The 18,594-nt window shown below is 42.5% G+C and overlaps 1 protein-coding gene across 3 annotated transcripts in view; it reads left to right on the top strand.

Moving 5' to 3' along the window:
* abtb1 (ankyrin repeat and BTB (POZ) domain containing 1) overlaps positions 1-6,717 on the top strand; it is a 76,067-nt gene extending 69,350 nt beyond the window's left edge. For 2 of the 3 annotated variants that reach the window (XM_052018480.1, XM_052018479.1), the window contains 2 exons: positions 1,922-2,122; positions 6,064-6,717. In XM_052018480.1, the coding sequence (XP_051874440.1) occupies positions 1,922-2,122; positions 6,064-6,270 (408 nt within the window). In that variant the 3' untranslated portion in view covers positions 6,271-6,717. Of the gene's footprint in view, positions 1-1,921; positions 2,123-4,249; positions 4,443-6,063 lie in introns of all 3 variants that reach the window. The other variant, XR_007956512.1, reaches the window with a different exon arrangement.
* Positions 6,718-18,594: the final 11,877 nt, after the last annotated feature.

Raw genomic sequence — 18,594 nt, 5'->3', positions numbered from 1 at the left:
CTCAAACCGGCCCATTTGGATCTGCAACAGCCTGTCGAGGTTGCCACGCCGCGACGCAGAGGCTGCCCCCCTAAGCGGCAGCTGGCACAGCCCACGGACCTTGGGGACTGTATCACCGGTTCTGGGGGGCATTGTGTGGCGACTCACCGTCTAGTCGGGCGAACCGGCTCAGCAGTCGGGTCGCGCGGCGTCAGAGTGACGAGGCCCAAGATGGCGGTGGGCCTCGTCTTTCCGAGTGACGGGGAGAAACCGCGCGCGGGAAAGTCCTGATGACGTAGGACTTACGTCATTACCGGTTGTTTTGGGCGGGAACATTCTCCCTTAAAGGGCACGCGCAAGGCGGGAAAATAAACCAGTTCTGTTTGGCAATCCTCCGAGTCGAGTCTTGTTTTATTCCGCGGTAGCAACCGCTACAGTAGGGACAAACCTGGGAATTACAGGCCAGTGAGTCTTACTTTAGTGATGGGCAAATTACTGGATAAGATTCTTAGAGACAGGATTTATGGGCATTTGGAGAAGCATAGGCTGATTAGGGACAGTCAGCATGGCTTTATGAGGGGCAGGTCATGCCTCATGAGCCTGATTGAATTCTTTGAGTATGTGACAAAGCACATTGATGAAGGTAGAGCAGTGGATGTGGTGTACATGGATTCCAGTAAGATGTTTGATAAGGTTCCAAATGGAAAGCTCATTCAGAAAGTCAGGAGGCACGGGATCCAGGGAAACTTGGCTGTGTGGATTCAGAATTGGCTCGCCCATAGAAGACAGAGGGTGGTTGCAGACAGAGCATATTCTGCCTGGAGGTCAGTGACCAGTGGTGTTCTGCAGGGTTCTGTTCTGGGACCCCTGCTCTTTGTGATTTTTATAATTGACTTGGATGAGGATGTGTGAGGGTGGGTTAGTAAGTTTGCAGAAGACATGAAGGTGGGTGGTGTTGTGGATAGTGTTGAAAGTTGCTGTAGGTTACAGCAGGACATTGATAGGATGCAGAGCTGGGCTGAGAAGTGGCAGATGGAATTCAACCCAGAAAAGTGTGAAGCGATGCACTTTGGAAGATCGAATTTGAAGGCAGAATACAAGGTTAATGGCAGGGTTCTGCAGTGTGGAGGAACAGAGGGACCTCGGGGCCCACGTCCATAGATTCCTCAAGGTTGCCGCACAGGTTGATGGGGTTGTTAAGAAGACGTATGGAGTGTTGGCCTTCATTAGTCAGGGTATTAAGTTCAAGAGCTGTGAGGTAATGTGGCAGCTCTATAAAACTCTGGTTAGACCACACTTGGAGTATTGCATTCAGTTCTGGTCGGCTCATTTTACGAAGGAAGCGGAAGCTTTAGAGAAGGTGCAGAGGAGATTTCCCAGGATGCTGCTTGGATGGGAGAGCACGTCTTATGAGGATAGGCTGAGTGAGCTAGGGCTTTTCTCTTTGGAGCAAAGAAGGATGAGAGGTGACTTGATAGAGGTGTACAAGATGATAAGAGGCATAGATCGAGTGGACAGTCAAAGATTTTTTCCCAGGGAGAAAATGGCTAACACGAGGGGACATAATTTTAAGCTGGTTGGAGGAAGATATAAGGGGGATGTCAGAGGCAAGTTTTTTTTTACACAGAGTGGTGGGTACATGGAACGCACTGCCGTCAGAGGTTGTGGAGGCAGATACATTAGGAACATATAAGAGACTCTCAGATAGCCGCATGAATCATAGAAAAATGGAGGGGGCTATGTGGGAGGGAAGGGTTAGATAGATCTTGGAGCAGGATAAAATGTCGACACAACATCGTGGGCGAAAGGGCCTGTACTGTGCTGTAGTGTTCTGTGTTCTAAATTATATATGAAATAAAAATAAAAGAAAGGAAATTATTTCTGAGGCTTGACAAGAGTGTTACAGCCCTAGTTGTTCATTCTCCCTTTCTCCTGCTTGCAGTTATCCCCGGAAAATGTGTATGAGGTGCTGTGTATTGCTGACATGTATCTTCTGCCAGGCTTGAAGAGGCTGTGTGGGAAGACCCTTGCAACCATGCTGACTGAGGACACCGTAGTCAGCATCTGGAAGACAGCAAAACTCTTCAGACTTTCCCGATTGGAAGACCAGTGCACAGAATACATGGCTAAAATCATCGAGAAGGTAATTTTTACTTTGCACTGGTGGGGTAATAGGTATGAACTAAATGTTGGAGGAACTCAGTGGGTCAGGCAGCATCTGGACTCAACCCAAAACATCGGCTGTCCATTTCCCTCCACAGATGCTGCCTGACCTGCTGAGTTCCTCCAGCATCTTGTTTGTTGCTCCAGATTCCAGCATCTGCAAACTCTTGTGTTTCCATGACCTAAATGTTGTCTATCTCCACATGGGCTTAGGTCATTGAGTGTGAGGGACAGTGGGTGGCATTATTGTAAGAATTAATAATGTTTTATGACAAAGCTTGGATACGATCGGGGAAAAAAAACAAAACCAGTTACTAATTAAGATCCATTTTTTTGTCAATTGATGTATAAAATTGAAGTTCTTGGCTCGCTCTGTAGGCCACTGATCAGACCCTAGTGATAAGGAAGTTGTGCTTTTGCTTGTGAAGAAAATAACTTCACGTGATCTTAGTTAAAGATTGTTAAAGGAATTAACAAATGGTCAGTCGGAATTGTGCTGTAACCTGGCACACAAGTAATACGTTGGGATGTGAAGAGTGGGAAAAGAGATCGGGTGGAATGTTTTTGCCTGAAGTGTAACATGGTTTTAGAAAAGTTATCAAGGAATGAGTTTTGAAGGGAATTAATATACTTGGTTTGAAAAGGCAATTTAAGCATTGATATTGGAGAAAAGAGTTTGAGGGTTAAAATATGTAATTGGCTTAATGACCTGTTTGTTTTTCTGTAACTACTTGTCAATCTTGGTGATAGAACATAGAACATTACAGCACAGTACAGGCCCTTCGGCCCACGATGTTGTGCCGACATTTTACCTTACTCTAAGAGCTATCTAACCTTTCCCTGCCACATAGCTCTCCATTTTTCTATCATTCATATGGCTATCTAAGAGTCTCTTAAATGTCCCTAATGTATCTGCCCCCACAACCTCTGCTGGCAGTGCGTTCCATGTACCCACCACACTCTGTGTAAAAAAAAACTTACCTCTGACATCCCCCTTATACCTTCCTCCAATCACCTTAAAATTATGCCCCCTTGTGTGAGCCATTTTCGTCCTGGGAAAAAGTCTCTAACTACCCACTCGATCTATGCCTCTTATCATCTTGTACACCTCTTGTTTGGACTTCTCCTTGAATCGCTGCTGTTCATGTACTGGAAGTGTTTGCCCAGCAGTGTGGGGATGATAATTCAGTACCTTTGCAGGAGTAGTGACTGGTGTTCTAAAAAGTATGGTGTGTTATTTGGAAGGAATAACAGTTCCATGATCTTAAATAATATATTCATTTGAGAGTCATGGCAAATGTCATCGGACTGAATTCTAGTTGGTTGCCTGGTCTGGGAAAGAATTGCCACAGATTTCCTAAGAATACTAATAGCAGCAGGAATAGGCTCAATGACCCTTCAAGAATGGTTCTCAGCTCATTGTTGACCTCAGCTTGATCTTCCCACACTATCCCCATAGCCATTGAGTCATGTAGTATCCAAAGTCTCTGTCTTCGGTGATTGGAGAGCTGATCCTCAAGCTTTTAAGTTAAATTATTTATCTTCATCTTAGTTCTAAATGGCTGATTCCATCATGTGAATTTGTAACTCTTTGTTCTAGGGCTCCAAGCCAGAAGAAACTTCCTCCCAGTAATTACTCAGTGAAGTTTATTAAGTATTTTATGTTTCAATGAGAACACCTCTCATCAAATCTCTAGGGAGTATTTCCCTAGCTGCCTTAATCTCCTCTTGTAAGACAATGCCACAACACAGAAGTCCATCATGCAATCAACATGAAATCAGTACAGTAAGCCGTTCTTCCTGTATAATTTCCCCCAAAAGATCTATTAAGCCCTAGTCCCGGTCACGACCCATACTGAAAGACTTTGGGCAGTGTTTGTCTCAGAGTGCTCCCCCCCCAACCCGGCCAGATATCCTGGCCAGGATTTTGTGGTTAGAGCTGGTGCAGGATCTGCGAGATCACTGATTTCAGTGGGATTTTTAGGGTTTTGAGGGAGAAAAATTAGGCAAATTTTAAAAAGAAATCTGGCTTCATGTTATTTCAAAATGCTTTATTTTGAAAGAATACATTTTAGTTTTTAATTATTTCATTTTTGTGGATTCCAAGTCTTTGTGAATGTCGGTGAAACTTTGACACCTGGCTGTCAAAGATTTCCGGAGAAGTTGTGTGGACGGGGCTTCCTCTGACCTGCCCATGTGACTCCAATACACCGTCTGAAGCCCTGCCACTGACTGGGGCCTTGTGGCTTGGATCTAGGAATGTCTGAATAAGCAAGTTTGGTCATCTGGATTTGGCAAAGGTAGGTTCCAGGGGATTAGTGAACATGGCGGTGAATGCAGGCAGCAGGTCCCACTCTGGAAAATCCAGGTCAATCCCTTTTTGCAACAGGGATTGAATCAGTTTCTTTCTAAAGTTGCCAGCTGGCTCATGATAAGCTGTTTTATCTGATATGCATTTTTGGCCCAGTGCTGAACAAGGTTGCTTAACAGTCTTAATGTTATTGATGTAGGGACTACAAACCGAACCTTAACACGAAACCATGACAAGACAAAAGAGGCTTTGTCCATTTATACAGAGGAGGAGGGATATTCCTGTCATCTCTATACTTGCTTGAAGTTTATTGTTTGGATTTTGCCACTATTAGAGACTATTCATTATGCCATTCATTACAACGCCTGTGTCTCTCGGCACATGGTCAACTGTGAACTCGATAAAAACAAGAAGAAATTGGTAACTCGGTGTCCAAAAACATGCACACATAGCCTATGAGAGCTACTGCCTGTGTTTACCTAAATCAAAGGAACATTCCTTGGGAAACAGGCTAGTTATAGTCACTAAGTCGTTATGCGTTCAGACCTCATTAGTTGGATAAATTAGCTACTAATATTGCATTAGGAATGTATTGTTCCAATATTTAATTGTTCACTGTTTCATTGAGGCATTGCAGCAGTGTTTGAAAATTATAGAATGCAAAGCAAGTATAATTACTGTTTGTTTAGTTTGAAAAAAATCTTCCTTTGAGCATTACTTAGTTCTGCAGTGGATTTTTTCTACCAACAACAATGTACCTATTTTGTTTTAGCCATAAAACAGTTCCATTCAATTAATTGTCAAACAGCTTTGTAGAAATCCCTCGGTGGTGCCTCACATTTATATAGAACTGGAATTGTTAACCATTTCAGTTCAAACTATCACCTAGCATTTTTGATTGAGTACAAAATGTCTGTACTTGCATAGCACAGATGGTGTCTCTCAGGAAACTCTCAAATAAGTTGCTTTGAAGTATAGAGATTATTTCTCTCTAGAAAAATGTGATCTTCTTCCAAGCAGCTTGACAGCTACATACCAGCTCCCCAGGAGGTGCTCACCCAGCTTATTCCCAGAATCAAAATAGTGCCTCTGATATAAATGACTCCTGAGGCATCTGACTATTGTTGCTGTTACTGTCACATTAGCTCTAGAAGCACTACATCAAGTTATAAACGGTGTAGGGATAATTTTTTAATATTAAGTTTCTTATCCCGACCAATAGTTCCCCCCTCAACCAAGACTATTAAAATCAGTAACTCTTCATTCACCTTGATGCTATCTGTTTCTCTATCCAGCTCTAGTTCATGTGAAGTGTTTTGGACATTACAGTTGGGATACGCATTTACTTGAATTCTCTGTTCTTTTACCAATGTTGAAGGTTATTTATGCTTCATGCCTGTCTAAGAGAGTAGGTGAGGTCTCAGATTAACAATTAATTTGAAAGATGGCACTACTGGCTGTGACGTACTTGCTCAATGCTGCACTGGGCGTAAGACAGTGTAAGCCTTGCAAGCCCAGTGTCAGATTCCCAGATAGAATCGAGCTCAGGTGTGATGTTGAAGGGAAGGAAATTTGCCTCAATTCTCACCACTTTTGTTTCTACTTTGTAGCTTGTGGAGTCGGAGGAGTTTGCTCAGGTGGTAAAAGAGGACGCCACAGCTGTAGAGGCCCGACAGGAGACTGACTCTATCCCCCTTGTAGACGATATCCGCTTCCATGTTACTAGTAACGTACAGACTTACAGTGCCATTGAGGAAGCTAATCAGAAGCTGAAAGCTCTGGAAGAACTCCTGGCTAGATTGGAACTCGAGTGTTAAATTGCTTTGCAGTTGCGACTGGCTGCATAGACCATATTGGAGGTCAGCACTGAAAACAACGAGCCTTTGCTCTGACAATACTTTTCAATTTTCGTAAGCTTGACTACATCTTGATAAGAATCAAGGATGTTTATTAGGAGATGTGTCCCATTTTGTTGGCCTACATTAAATGGAAGTCTAAAGCAATAAGGTAGAGCCCTTACAAGTGTTCTTTAACTTTCCAGCTAGTACAGATTCTTAAGTAGTAATCCTCATTTTCCAATCGCAACGATCAATGTTTTCAGCAATGCCGTTTCAAGCATCAAGGTTGGTACTTCAATTTGCTGCATTCTTGTTAGAAATCTCTGCTGAGAACTGAAAGAAAGCTTGAGAAATACTTCCAAATGCCACCAAAATCTTGCAGTGTGAATCTTAACTTGCATTTGAATAAAGAATGCTAAATATTAACTACTTATCTATCATAATCTGTAAGAGAAATCAGGGTGAACATCTGATCAAATGTCCTCATCTGAAATCTTCCTTTTGTTATTTTTCCTCCTTCATTCATAAACATCAAGTTTGCAGGATCTTCTGAGCTTTTATTTAAGATATATGTTATTTGTAGTTCTTATTTTAAAACAAAACTGTGCTGTAGGGATCCGAAGATATGGAAAATTTGCAAAACCTGGGTGTCAGCCTGCTAACTTCACAATGCCACTTTTTCATTATAGCAGTATCCGTAACTGCACCAGCCTGGCCCAGTGTAATTGTTTGGCCAGCCAAGGAGAGTATTGGCAGGAAAGCTGAGTGTCTGCTGTCGTTGAGATTTCTGCCGATCAGTTCATTTATGTCCTATTGCTCAGGCCCCATGTGATATGAGTCAATGGCACTAGAAGTGTTAAATCCCTAAAGGAGCAGCTACCTTGTGGTGAATGTGGAGATGGATCCACATTCTAATAATGTGTGAATGTGGGTGGGGAGACGAGGGTAAAGTATAATGGTGTTACTTTTTCCTCCAAGCTGAAATTGACTTTTGCATCTATGCCTATTTAGTCTAATCTCTTGATAAGTGTTAGGGATGTTTGATTATGCACTTTACCCCAGATTCTGTACTGTTATTTACATAGGCCCACAGGTAATTTGGTTCACTGAGCCCACCCTGCCAATTTTGTTGGTCATGGCAGCTCTAACATTTTAATCTTAATTCTTGCATTTTGAGCTGTTTCCCTTTAATAATATTACTTACACGTTCCGCACCTGCCTCCTTTCAGACTGTGAGCATGGAGCGTTCCGTGATCCTGTCACTCTTTTTTGGATCATTCTGTGGGAATGTTGATATTGATGAGGGAACCCCTGTTTACCTCATCCCTGGCTGTTCCTGGGATGCGAACCCACGTGTCCTGGGGCCTGACCATTACTCTTCACGTGCTGACTGTCTTTCTCATATCCCGTCCACCTACCACCCCCACCACCAGAACCAGACCATTTTGAATCAAACCACTCATATTGGTGCCTATAATTGAGCCTGGGATCCTTCAAGCATTTAATACCAGCTCACTGTATACCTCCTCATTAAGCTACCAGGGTTACTAATTATAGCAAATCTAATCTCAGTTCTTTTGGATTCCACTCTGTGCAGGCAAACACAATGTGAAGTTGTTTTGCTTTACTCTTTAAAAATCATATTTCTAGACATGGCAGCATGGTTCAATGTTTGGCCTATACTGCACAAAAATTGGAAATTCATACTTAATGATGAATTGCTCCCGAACAGCTACTACAGAATATATCCTTTATTATTTTATCTAACTGAGAATGTATATTATTTATTTCATTTAAAACCTACTTGGCCCATCGAGCAGCGGACTTTAAAAATATTGCAACGCTCCTGCAGTATGGATCACATTTAATGGATCACATCCTTGTTTAATTATTCAGTGCTCATTCCCAGGATCGCTGTAGTGAAGACTTGTTACAGATGCTGTAGATTTCAAGTAATGAAATTCAAAGATAAGCCCCGGATAGCTTCACATTTAAAATGTGGCGTGATTTTCTCTCCATGCAAATGAATGTTAATGAGCTAAGTTATTTATAAACCTCAATATGTTGTTACCAGCAGGAAGTGTAATTTTTTTTTGTTCTTGGGTGAAGAAACTGCTTTCCTCAATGAGAGATTTGTGATTATTTAATAGAAATTGAAGTGAGTGGGGTAATATTGGGATGCAAGTCGCCTCTCAGCATAAAACTCTGCTGGATATTAAAGGTCAAATGTTAAATGGGTTTGAGCCTTACTGGAATAAACTTAAAATGATGCTGTTCTTATGAAGTACTTTGGGACTAAATTGTCCCTTTGGTGCACTCAACCCAGCAGCTATCTGCGATGAAATCTGGTGAATGATTTTATTTCCTGTCAGATGGTAGATATCTTCCCAGCTGCCTGTGATGGTTCAAATTTCTCTTGAAGATTTTCACATGATTTTAGATGGCTGTTGTGGACTTGGAAACATTTATACACATATAAAGGAGAAATAAGATTTAGTACACTACTACCAATACAATAATGGGAGAAAATCATATTTATGTCAGTTAGCTTCTGTGCTAAAGCAGTGTAATTCTTGTGTGGTAATTTTACTTCATTACTTCAAATTGATTCCATCTGCCACCATCAGTAATTACCATTATTTTATGCAAGTGTTCCATTGCTCCAAACACTTGACGAACACAATCCACATTTGCATCCAGAATCTATAATGGTCCTGTTAAGTGATATTGCATTTAAGGATTGATAGCTGAATAGCAAAAAAAATCCCTGTAGATACTGGAAATAAAACAAGAAGGTGCTGGGGCTACGTAAAAGGTACAGCGACGTTTGCGATGAGGGAAGCAAGATTAACTTTTAAAATTGCTAACCCTTCATCCGAACTGGAAAAATGAGGAAACGGGTGTAGAGAGGGGGCAGGAGAGAAGAGAATAAAGGAACTACCTGTGAGGGGGTGGTGGACGAGGTTGTCCGGCTGACACACTAGTTTGCGGTGCCATTTAAGAGAGGGAAATGAATGCTTGTTAATTGTAGCTGATCTATCTGGAGGAATGTAAATAGCAAAGGATGAATGAGGACCAGCTGGGAGAGAGAGAGAAAGAGTAGGAATTGTAGGATGCAGAATGTTTCCCATTGCTGGAAATACTCAGTAGATCAGGTAGCATCTGTGGAGAGAGAAAAATTGCAATAGGTGGATTAACTGGCTAGTTCTGATGCAAACTGAAAAGGCTGGTTATCTGATATTGCTGAACAAGAGTATTGAGACCCAAGGGCTGTAGCCTGCCCCGAGGGAAGATAAGGTGCTGTTCCGTGGGCTTGCATTGGGCTTCATTGGAACAATGTAGGAGGAGGCAGAGGTCAGAATGGGAATAGAATGGAAAATTAAAGTGACAGACAACTCAAAGTTTCAAGTCACCCCTGTAGATGAATGGAGGTGTTCTGCAAAGCTGTTACCCACTCTGTGCTTGGTTTCTCCACTGCAGAGGACAATGCATTGTGAGCACAAAGTGCACGAGTTGATTAGCAGAAGCACAAATCAACTCGTGCATCACCCGGAAAAGAGTGTCGGAGTCCCTGGAAGGTGGGAAGGGTCGAGGTGAAAGGACAGTGAAGCATGGGAAAGTTCTTTGAGAAGGGGTGTGGTTGTTGGAAATGGATGCATGAACCAGGGAGTCACGGAGACTTTCAAATACTGGAGGGGGTGGAATATGTATAGTGGTGGAATCTCATTACAGGTGAGGGAAATCATGGAGAATCACCTGTTAAATATAGAGACGTGGGGTGGAAGGCAAGCACAAAGAGGGCCCTATCATTACTCTGGTTGGGAGGAGGGGTTGTGAGAGCACCATCATACCTCCCTTATTTGGTTCCACTCTTCACAAAATCAGATTATCTGCCGTGCGTGGCAGCTTGCATTGTCCAGCTTGCCTGCTAGTTCAGTGACATTCAATGGTTGCGTTATTACGGAAAGGATTTGGAGGCTTTAGGGAGGGTGCAGAAGAGATTTACCAGGATGTTGCCTGAATAACAGAGTATTAGTTATAAGGAGAGGTTGGACAAACTTGGATGGTTTTCTCTGGAGCATTAGGAGCTGAGAGGTGACCTGATAGAATTTTATATACTTCAGTCCAAGATAGGGTAGAGTCTTTTTCCCAGGGTGGGAATGTCAAATATTTGAGAGGATAGCTTTAAGGTGAGAGGGGAGAAGTTTAAAAGAGATTTATGAGGCAAGTCTTTCTCACAGAGAGTGGGATGCACTGCCATTTGAGTGGTAGAAGCAGATATGATAGCAATGTTTTAGAGGCGATGTTGGCACCGGAAGAGTGGCGACACTTGCGGGCTGCCCCCCCAGCACACTCTCAGTAACACAAAAAAATGCATTTTACTGTGTGTTTTGATGTACATGTGGCTAATCTTATATCGGAAGACACATGAACAGGCAGGGAATGAAGGGATGTAGACTGTGAATGAAAATGGGATGAGTTTAAATTGGCATCTTGGATGGTGTAGACACTGTGGTGTGAAGGGCCAGTTCTTATGCTGTGATATTCTTTGTTCTATGGTGTACTGCAGGATCACCGATGGGGCTCTTCTCTCCGTAGTATACACCATCAATCCTGATGTCAATGTCGAAGGTATGATTGGTAAAGCTTGCAGATGATGCAATAATTAGTGATGGTGTCAATAATGACACGGGTGATCTTTGGCTACCGAATGATATTGATGAGCTGGTTAGATGGGCAAAGCTGTGGCAGATGGAATTTAATCCTAAAAAAATCCGAGGTGATATGTTTTGAGAGGGCTAATAGGTTGGGATATACACAATGAATGTAAGGAATACATACTTTCATCAGTCAGGGCATGGAATAGAAGAACAGGGCGGCTATGGTACAAGTCCTTTTGTTGTGCCTGAGCTGCAGTATTGTGTGCAGTTCTGGCTGCTGCACTATAGTAATGTGATGGCACTGAAGATAATGAATATTCTCTGCATTGAGATGTTGCCTGGGATGCAGTGGCTGGATAGGCTGGGTTAGCTGAAGGGGGGCGGTGGGAGGGGCCTGACTGAGGTGTACAAAATTATGAGGGGCATAGACAGGGCAAGTAGTGAGAAACTTTTCTCTGTAGCAGACCAGAGGTGTAGGTTTAAGAGACAGGAGATTTAGAGGGCGTTAGAGGAACATTTTTTTCACCCAGAGGGTGGTTGAAATCTGGAGGCAGGTACACTTACAGCATTTAGAAAAGCACTTGAAGCACCATGGCACGGTGTGCTAGTGATTGGGATTAGTATAGCTAGGTATTTCATGAGCTGCATGACACTATAATAATAACTTGGATGTGCAGAACTGTTGTCATAATGAAATATCCCTAGACAATTTACAGGAGTGTTAGTTTAGCAAATTTGACAATGAACTACTCAAGAAGAAATTAGAACAGATGAGCAAGACTTGGCCGGGGTAGGTTTTAAGGAAAGCGTTAAAGAAGGAGTGAAAGGTAGAGTGATTTAGAATGGGAATTACTAAGCTTATGACCCAGGTAGTAATTAAGTGGCCATTTAGGTGAGGTATCAAACAGCTATGGATTCTTCAAGCAATCTGTTTCTTCCATAAGCCTAACAATTGGCAGCATATTAGTGTTGAGATCACTGCTGGGATATTATATGAAGCACTGTGAAAATGTGATTTATTTATTGGATGTTAGTACAGTGTGCCATGCCATGTAGAATCAAGCTGTATAATGGTTCTAATGCTTCCTGCACTTCAAGTTGTTCTCACCCTGTACAAAAAGGGAAAGGTGTCATTGTTATGTTTTGAGAACAGTTTGCTTAACTTCTCATTGGCTTCACCTGTAATACTTAAAGTGGAAAAATCTTTCATTAGAATTCATTTATGCACTGAATACTCTATTTGCACCTGTTTTGTTCTGCTGCAATGAATAAAAACAGCAGGGGTCCTTCCTTACATATTCAAATTTTGAACCTTGTTGTGACTATTTCATCAATGCCAATATTATCATCGCAATGTAATAAAACTTCGAAGCTTGCCATAGTGGAATTTGATCTGTATTGTGGTACTATGATAATCATTATAGTACTGTACCCTTCTAAAATATTGGTGGCCTTCTGCACTACTACATTAATCAGTCTCCAGCAGATATTATCACATCTGATTATGCACAAAAGTTTAGGTGGACACTTTTTACTGAGGTACTGCTGCACTGACATAGAGTCTTCCAGGTGAAGTGTACAGCAACCACATCTGCTCTACAGGAGGGCAGTATTTTAAGGAACAGCAAGGATTTGCCATCAGCATTCCTGCCAATATTTATCAGTCAACCAGCATCTCTCAAATAGGTTTTCTGTTAATTATCTCAATTTAGGACTATTTTATTAATAGCAATTTTGAAATTGAAGCTAATTGCTCAAATGCATTCCTTTATAAGAAGATACTGCTGATTCTTCAATTTCACCATAATCCGGTTTATGGTTCATGGTCTTTGTTTTACTGTCACCCAGCTATTTCTGCTACAAAAACAGAAAATTGTTTTCTCTGGAGCATCAGAGGCTGAGGGGAGACCTGATTGAAGTTTATAAAATTATGAGAGGCATAGATAGGGTGGACACTCAGAATCTTTTTCCCAGGATAGAAATGTCAAATATGAGAGAACATGCATTTAAGGTGAGGGGGGGGGGGAAGATTACGGGAGATGTGAGGGTCAATCTTTTACACAGAGGGTGGTGGGTGCCTGGAACGGGCTGCCAGGGGTGGTGGTGGAAGCAGATACGATAGTGGTGTTTAAGAGGCTGTTAGACACATGAATATGCAGGGAATAGAGGGATATGGATCATGTGCAGGCGGAAGAGATTTAGTTCAATTTGGCATCGTGTTCAGCACAGACTTCACGGGCAGAAGGACCAGTTCCTGTGCTGTACTGTTCTATGCAGGAAACACTAAGCAGGTCAGGCAATATCTGTGGGAAGAGAAACAGTCGATGTCTCAGGTCACAGACCTTTCGTTAGAACTGAAAAGGAGACAAAAGAAGCCTGTTGAGAAGCAGGGTGTCCCTGATAGGATGAAACCAGGGTGACCATGAGGATAAGCTGTAAACAGGTTATCTGGTCAATGAATGAATGGGAGGCAGTCAGAAAGTGAGAACATAGACGAAAGAATGTGGGAGTTGCAAAATGCACAGCAGTGGACAGGCCCAACAGGAAAAAAGGAATTTTCATTTTCAATTTCTGCTTAATGCTTTTCCTCCTCATCTTTGATTGATCTGTTTCCTACTCACCGCACCCCCCCCCCACACACACACACACTTACTTCTTAGTAGCTTAACTATAAGAAAAGAATTAAGCAAGTTCATATTGACCTCATGAAAATGAACCCATTGTATTTTTGTCTAATTGGATTAATTAATGCATGGATTTGATAAATTATTTGGAATTTCACACAATCACAACTATATCATCATGTCACAAGGTGCATAACATTTCAAAGTTGGAAGCTGTTGATAGAAGATGCAATTATAATGTGTACTTTAAGAGTCGTATTCAAGGGATGTATTGTGGAGTTTAAAATATAAATAGTATATTTGGAACAGTTTAAAAATATGTGCTGCTTTTTCTCAATCTTCTAAAATATGCTACAGAATTCGTTCTGAAGTGCTGAATCCAGTTTCCAGTGGATTTAAGTAGTTCTGGATCGAACTTGCTTCAACACTGCAGGTCAGTTGATTATGTCGAAAGGGAAGATGAAGATAAGAGGGAATGTGATTTTGTGTCAATGCTGTGGCAGACTGGTAAACATTTTAAGGGAAGTTGTAGAAGATATTGAGCAGGAATATTTGCTGCTGTGAAAAACTAGAGGAATAAAAGGTCTGGGGGAGAACATTTAGATAAAACTAATTTCTTTAATATAAACTGAAAATGTTGGAAAAATCAGCAGGTCAGGCAGCATCTTTGGAAAGAGAAATAATCGATGCTTCAGATTGAAGACCTTTGATCATTTTCACATTAATTTATCTTTTTTAATCTTAAGACACAAAGTGTCTTACAGCCAAGTAAGCATTCTTTGAACAGTAGCTCTAAGGTAGGAAATACCAACATACACAGAACAAGCTCCCACAATTAATGTTGAGATATTAAACTGGAAATCTGTTGGGGAGATATTGGTTACCTAAAAATATTGACGGGGGCACTGGTGGTAATTGTCTTGCCGTTCTTTGAAATGGCACCAGGTAGTTTTTCATGTCCTCATTTAGATTGTGTGTGGTCTCTGTGAAGCTCACTTGATACAATCTCAGACAGTGCTGCACTTCCTCCATCAGGAAGTTTAGGCTAAATTTTTGTGCAAGATCAGAGGTACAAGATGTGCAAGATCGCGGTTAACGCAATGCTATTACAGCACCAGCGATCAGGGTTCGACTCCCGTCGCTGTCTGTAAGGAGTTTGTATGTTCTCCCGTGTCTGTGTGGGTTTCCTCCGAGTGTTCTGGTTTCCTCCCACATTCCAAAGATGTACAGATAGGTTAATTTGGGTTTAAAATGGGCGGTGCGGACTCGTTGGGCCGGAAGGGCCTGTTGCCATGCTGTAAATAAAATTTAAAAAATTTAAATACCCAGAGTGTTGGTTCCTATATTAGAAGGCTAATAATTCAAAAATGTAAGAGGGTACATTCGTGTACATACATATATCAGTGTACTGGCATTGCAGGTCAAATTCTGTCATGGCAAGTTTTGAAATTGAATTAATAACTTTGATAAACATGCCATTGTTTTGCTAATGAATAGTGTCTCCATTCCCTCACAGCAAGGTTGACCCTTAATACTATAAAGACTTCTGGGAATTAGCAGTAAATACTGCCTTTCTTGACACCAATATTCCAATAATATCTTATTTCAAATTGCTTCTAAATGCAACTAGGTAAGTTTGAGAGGGGAAACAAACTGAAGCAAGCAGAGGTAACACTGAGACCAATCGCAATCCTTATTGAGCTTCTGGAGAAACTCAACTGGTCAGGCAGCATCTGTGGAGGGAAATGGACGATCGTCATTTCATGTTGAGACCCATCATCTGGACTGGATGGGAGGGTGTGAAAGATTACCTGGTGCAATTTCCAAGAAGACCAAAGACAATTACCACCAGTGCCCCTGTCAATATTTATTAGGTAACCAATATCTCTCCAGCAGGTTGTCTGGTTTAATATCTCAACGCTCATTGTGGGAGCTTGCTCTGTGTAAGTTGATGTTTCTTACAATGTAACTACTCTTCAAAGAGCATGAACTTGGCTGTAAGGCACCTTATTCTGTCCTAAATCCAGTTTAAGGGTCTTGACCTGAAACATTGACTGTCCATTTCCCTCCACACATGCATCCTGAGTTCCTCCAGCAGTTTATTATTTGCTCCAGGTTTCCAGCATTTGCAGTCACTTGTGTCTCTATTGATTTTTTAAAAATCTATTAATAATTTCTGTTGGTGTGGTACTTTAGTAAAAACTTAAGATGTGCTTTGGGTTCCTTGGGATATCCCAATGCGCTACAACCAGTGAAATATTTTGATGTGTAATGATAACTAGAGTGGTAAATGCAAAGGCAGAAACTGCACAGCAAGAACTGGTCATGGAGAAGTGACCTTATCTCTCTCGCTCTGTGTTGCTGAGGAATAAACATTGGCCAGGACTCCCAGGAGGACTCCACTGCATCTCATTGAAAAGGTGCTGTGGGATCTTGTACATCCATGAAATGGCAGACCAAGCTTTGGTTTACTGTCTCATCAGACATATGGCACTTCCAACCTTGCATTTGTAATATTTTCTATGTCCCCCTCCCCCTTCAGAACTGTACTTGAATTATGTGTGCAAGGTTATAGATAGGAACTTGGATCCCACTCGACCCAAGTTGTTGGTGCTTAGAATGCCAACAAGTGAACTGACATCACCGTGACTCAATCATGCTTATAGGTTCATAGGTTTAAGGGGAGAGGGGAAAGATTTAAAAGGGACCTGAGGGGCAACTTCTTCACGCAGAGGGTTTTGGGTGTGTGGAACGAGCTGCCAGAGGAAGTAGTTGAAGCAGGTACAATAACAACATTTAAGAGAGGTTTGGATAAGTATATGGATAGGAATGAAGCTTGTCAACTGCAGAGAGGGTGGGAGAGGGGAAGGTGTTGGCACATGCATGCTAATAGCCTCTCTCTGCAATAACACTGTCTCAGTCTATTCTCAAAGCTGTCATGGTCCACAGTTCCACTTTATTCTTTTCCATGTTTAGTATTGCAGTAGATGACTTTTCTCCTTCATTTGAAATGCCAAAGACCATATTCTCCAACTGCATTCCAATAATCCTCTGCCTCTCTCTCTCCCTTCACTTTCCTCAGTGAATTCCGAGCTCAACATGACATTGGACCCTTCTTCCGTTGCCTCCTCCTCTGCACTCACTTCTTTGACCAGGAGCCTTCACCTCAAACTGTGGACCCTTTGCCCTATCTTCACTGCCCCTGATCCACCTAAACATCTCCCCCTGGCTGCTTCCCCTCTCTTGAGCTAACATGCCTCTTTCCGAACTTGCAGCACTCCATTCAGTAAGAACCAACCCCAATGTCGTCATCAAACCTGCTGACAAGGCTGATGCTGTTGTGGTCTGGCAAGGCATCTTGCACAGGCCAGGCAGCAGCTCTTAGACACCTCCTCATGCCTCCCTTTGGATCATGACCCCATTGTCGAACGTCAGACCATGAGGACCCAGTCATGGACCTCATTTCCTCGGGAGATCTTTCCTCCACAGCTTCCAGCCCTATAGTGCCACAGCCCCACACAGCCCACTTCTATCTCCTGCCCAAAATCCACAAGCAGAACTGTCCTGGCAGGTACATTGTCTCAGCCTGTTCTTGCCCTACCGAAATTATTTCTTCCTACCTTTACCCTACATATAAGATGTATAAGATTTCTTTATTAGTCACACGTACATCGAAACACACAATGAAATGCATCTTTAGTGTAGAGTGTTCTGGGGCAGCCCGCAAGTGTCGCCACGCTTCCGGCGCCAACATAGCATGAGATGGACTATGACCTATGACCTCATCATCTACCTTGTTGTGACCTTGCGCCTTATTGCACTGCACTTTCTCTGTAGCTGTGTACTGTGTACTTACTCTGTACTGTTATGTTCTTTTTTACCTGTACTACATCAATGCACTCTGTACTAACTTGATGTAACTGCACTGTGTAATGAATTGACCTGTACGATCGGTGTGTAAGACAAGTTTTTCACTGTACCTCGGTACAAGTGACAATAATAAACCAATACCAATGCCCACAACTTCCTAACCCGTATGTCTTTGGAACGTGGGAGGAAACCGGAGCACCCGGAGGAAACCCACGCAGACACGGGGAGAACGTACAAACTCCTTACAGACAGCGGCCGGAATTGAACCTGAGTCACTGGCGCTGTGACAGCGTTACGCTCACTACTACACTACTGTGCCTATCCTTTCTCCTCTGGTCCATTCCCTTCTCACTTATATCCATGACGACTCTGATGCTCTCCACTACTTTGACAGTTTCCAACTCCCCAGGTCCCAACAGGCTCATGTCTACCATGGACTCACAATCCCTTTACACCCCATCACACATCAGGATGGTCTGAAGGCCCTCCACTTCTTCCTTGAGCAAAGGCCCACCAGTTCCCCTCCACCATCACCTCAACTCACCTGGCTGAACTTGTCCTCACATGGAACAACTTCTCCTTCAACTCCACCTACTTCCTCCAGACCAAAGTGGTAGCTTTCAAGATCAGATTTATTATCATTGACATATGACGTGAAATTTGTTGTTTTGCGGCAGCGGCACAGTGCAAGACATAAAATCCATAAGTTACAAAAATAAATAGTGGACAAAAAAAGGAATAATGAGGTGGTGTTCATGGATCATTCAGAAATCTGATGGCAGAGGGGAAGAAGCTGTTCCTGAATCGTTAAGTGTGGGTTTTCAGGCTCCTGTACCTCTTCCCTGATGGTAGTAAAGAGAAGAGGGCATGTTCCGGATGGTGAGGGTCGTTAGTGATCAATGCCGCCTTCTTGAGGCACCACCTCGTGAAGATGTCCTCGATTGTTGTGTCTCTGATGGAGCTGCCTGAGTCTATAACCCTCTGCAGCCTCTTGCGATCCTGTGCATTGGATGCTCCATACCAGGCGGTGATGAAACCAGTCAGGATGCTCTCCAGCATAATCTCCTCAAACTCTTAATGAAGTAGAGCCGCTAACGTGCCTTCTTCATTATTGCATCAATGTGTTGGGCCCAAGATAGACCCTTTGA

This window comes from Pristis pectinata, chromosome 6 (genome assembly GCF_009764475.1).
Source record: "Pristis pectinata isolate sPriPec2 chromosome 6, sPriPec2.1.pri, whole genome shotgun sequence".
Classification (NCBI taxonomy): Eukaryota; Metazoa; Chordata; class Chondrichthyes; order Rhinopristiformes; family Pristidae; genus Pristis; species Pristis pectinata.
Note: the sequence above shows the minus strand (reverse complement) of the source record. Positions and strands in the feature narration are given on the sequence as shown.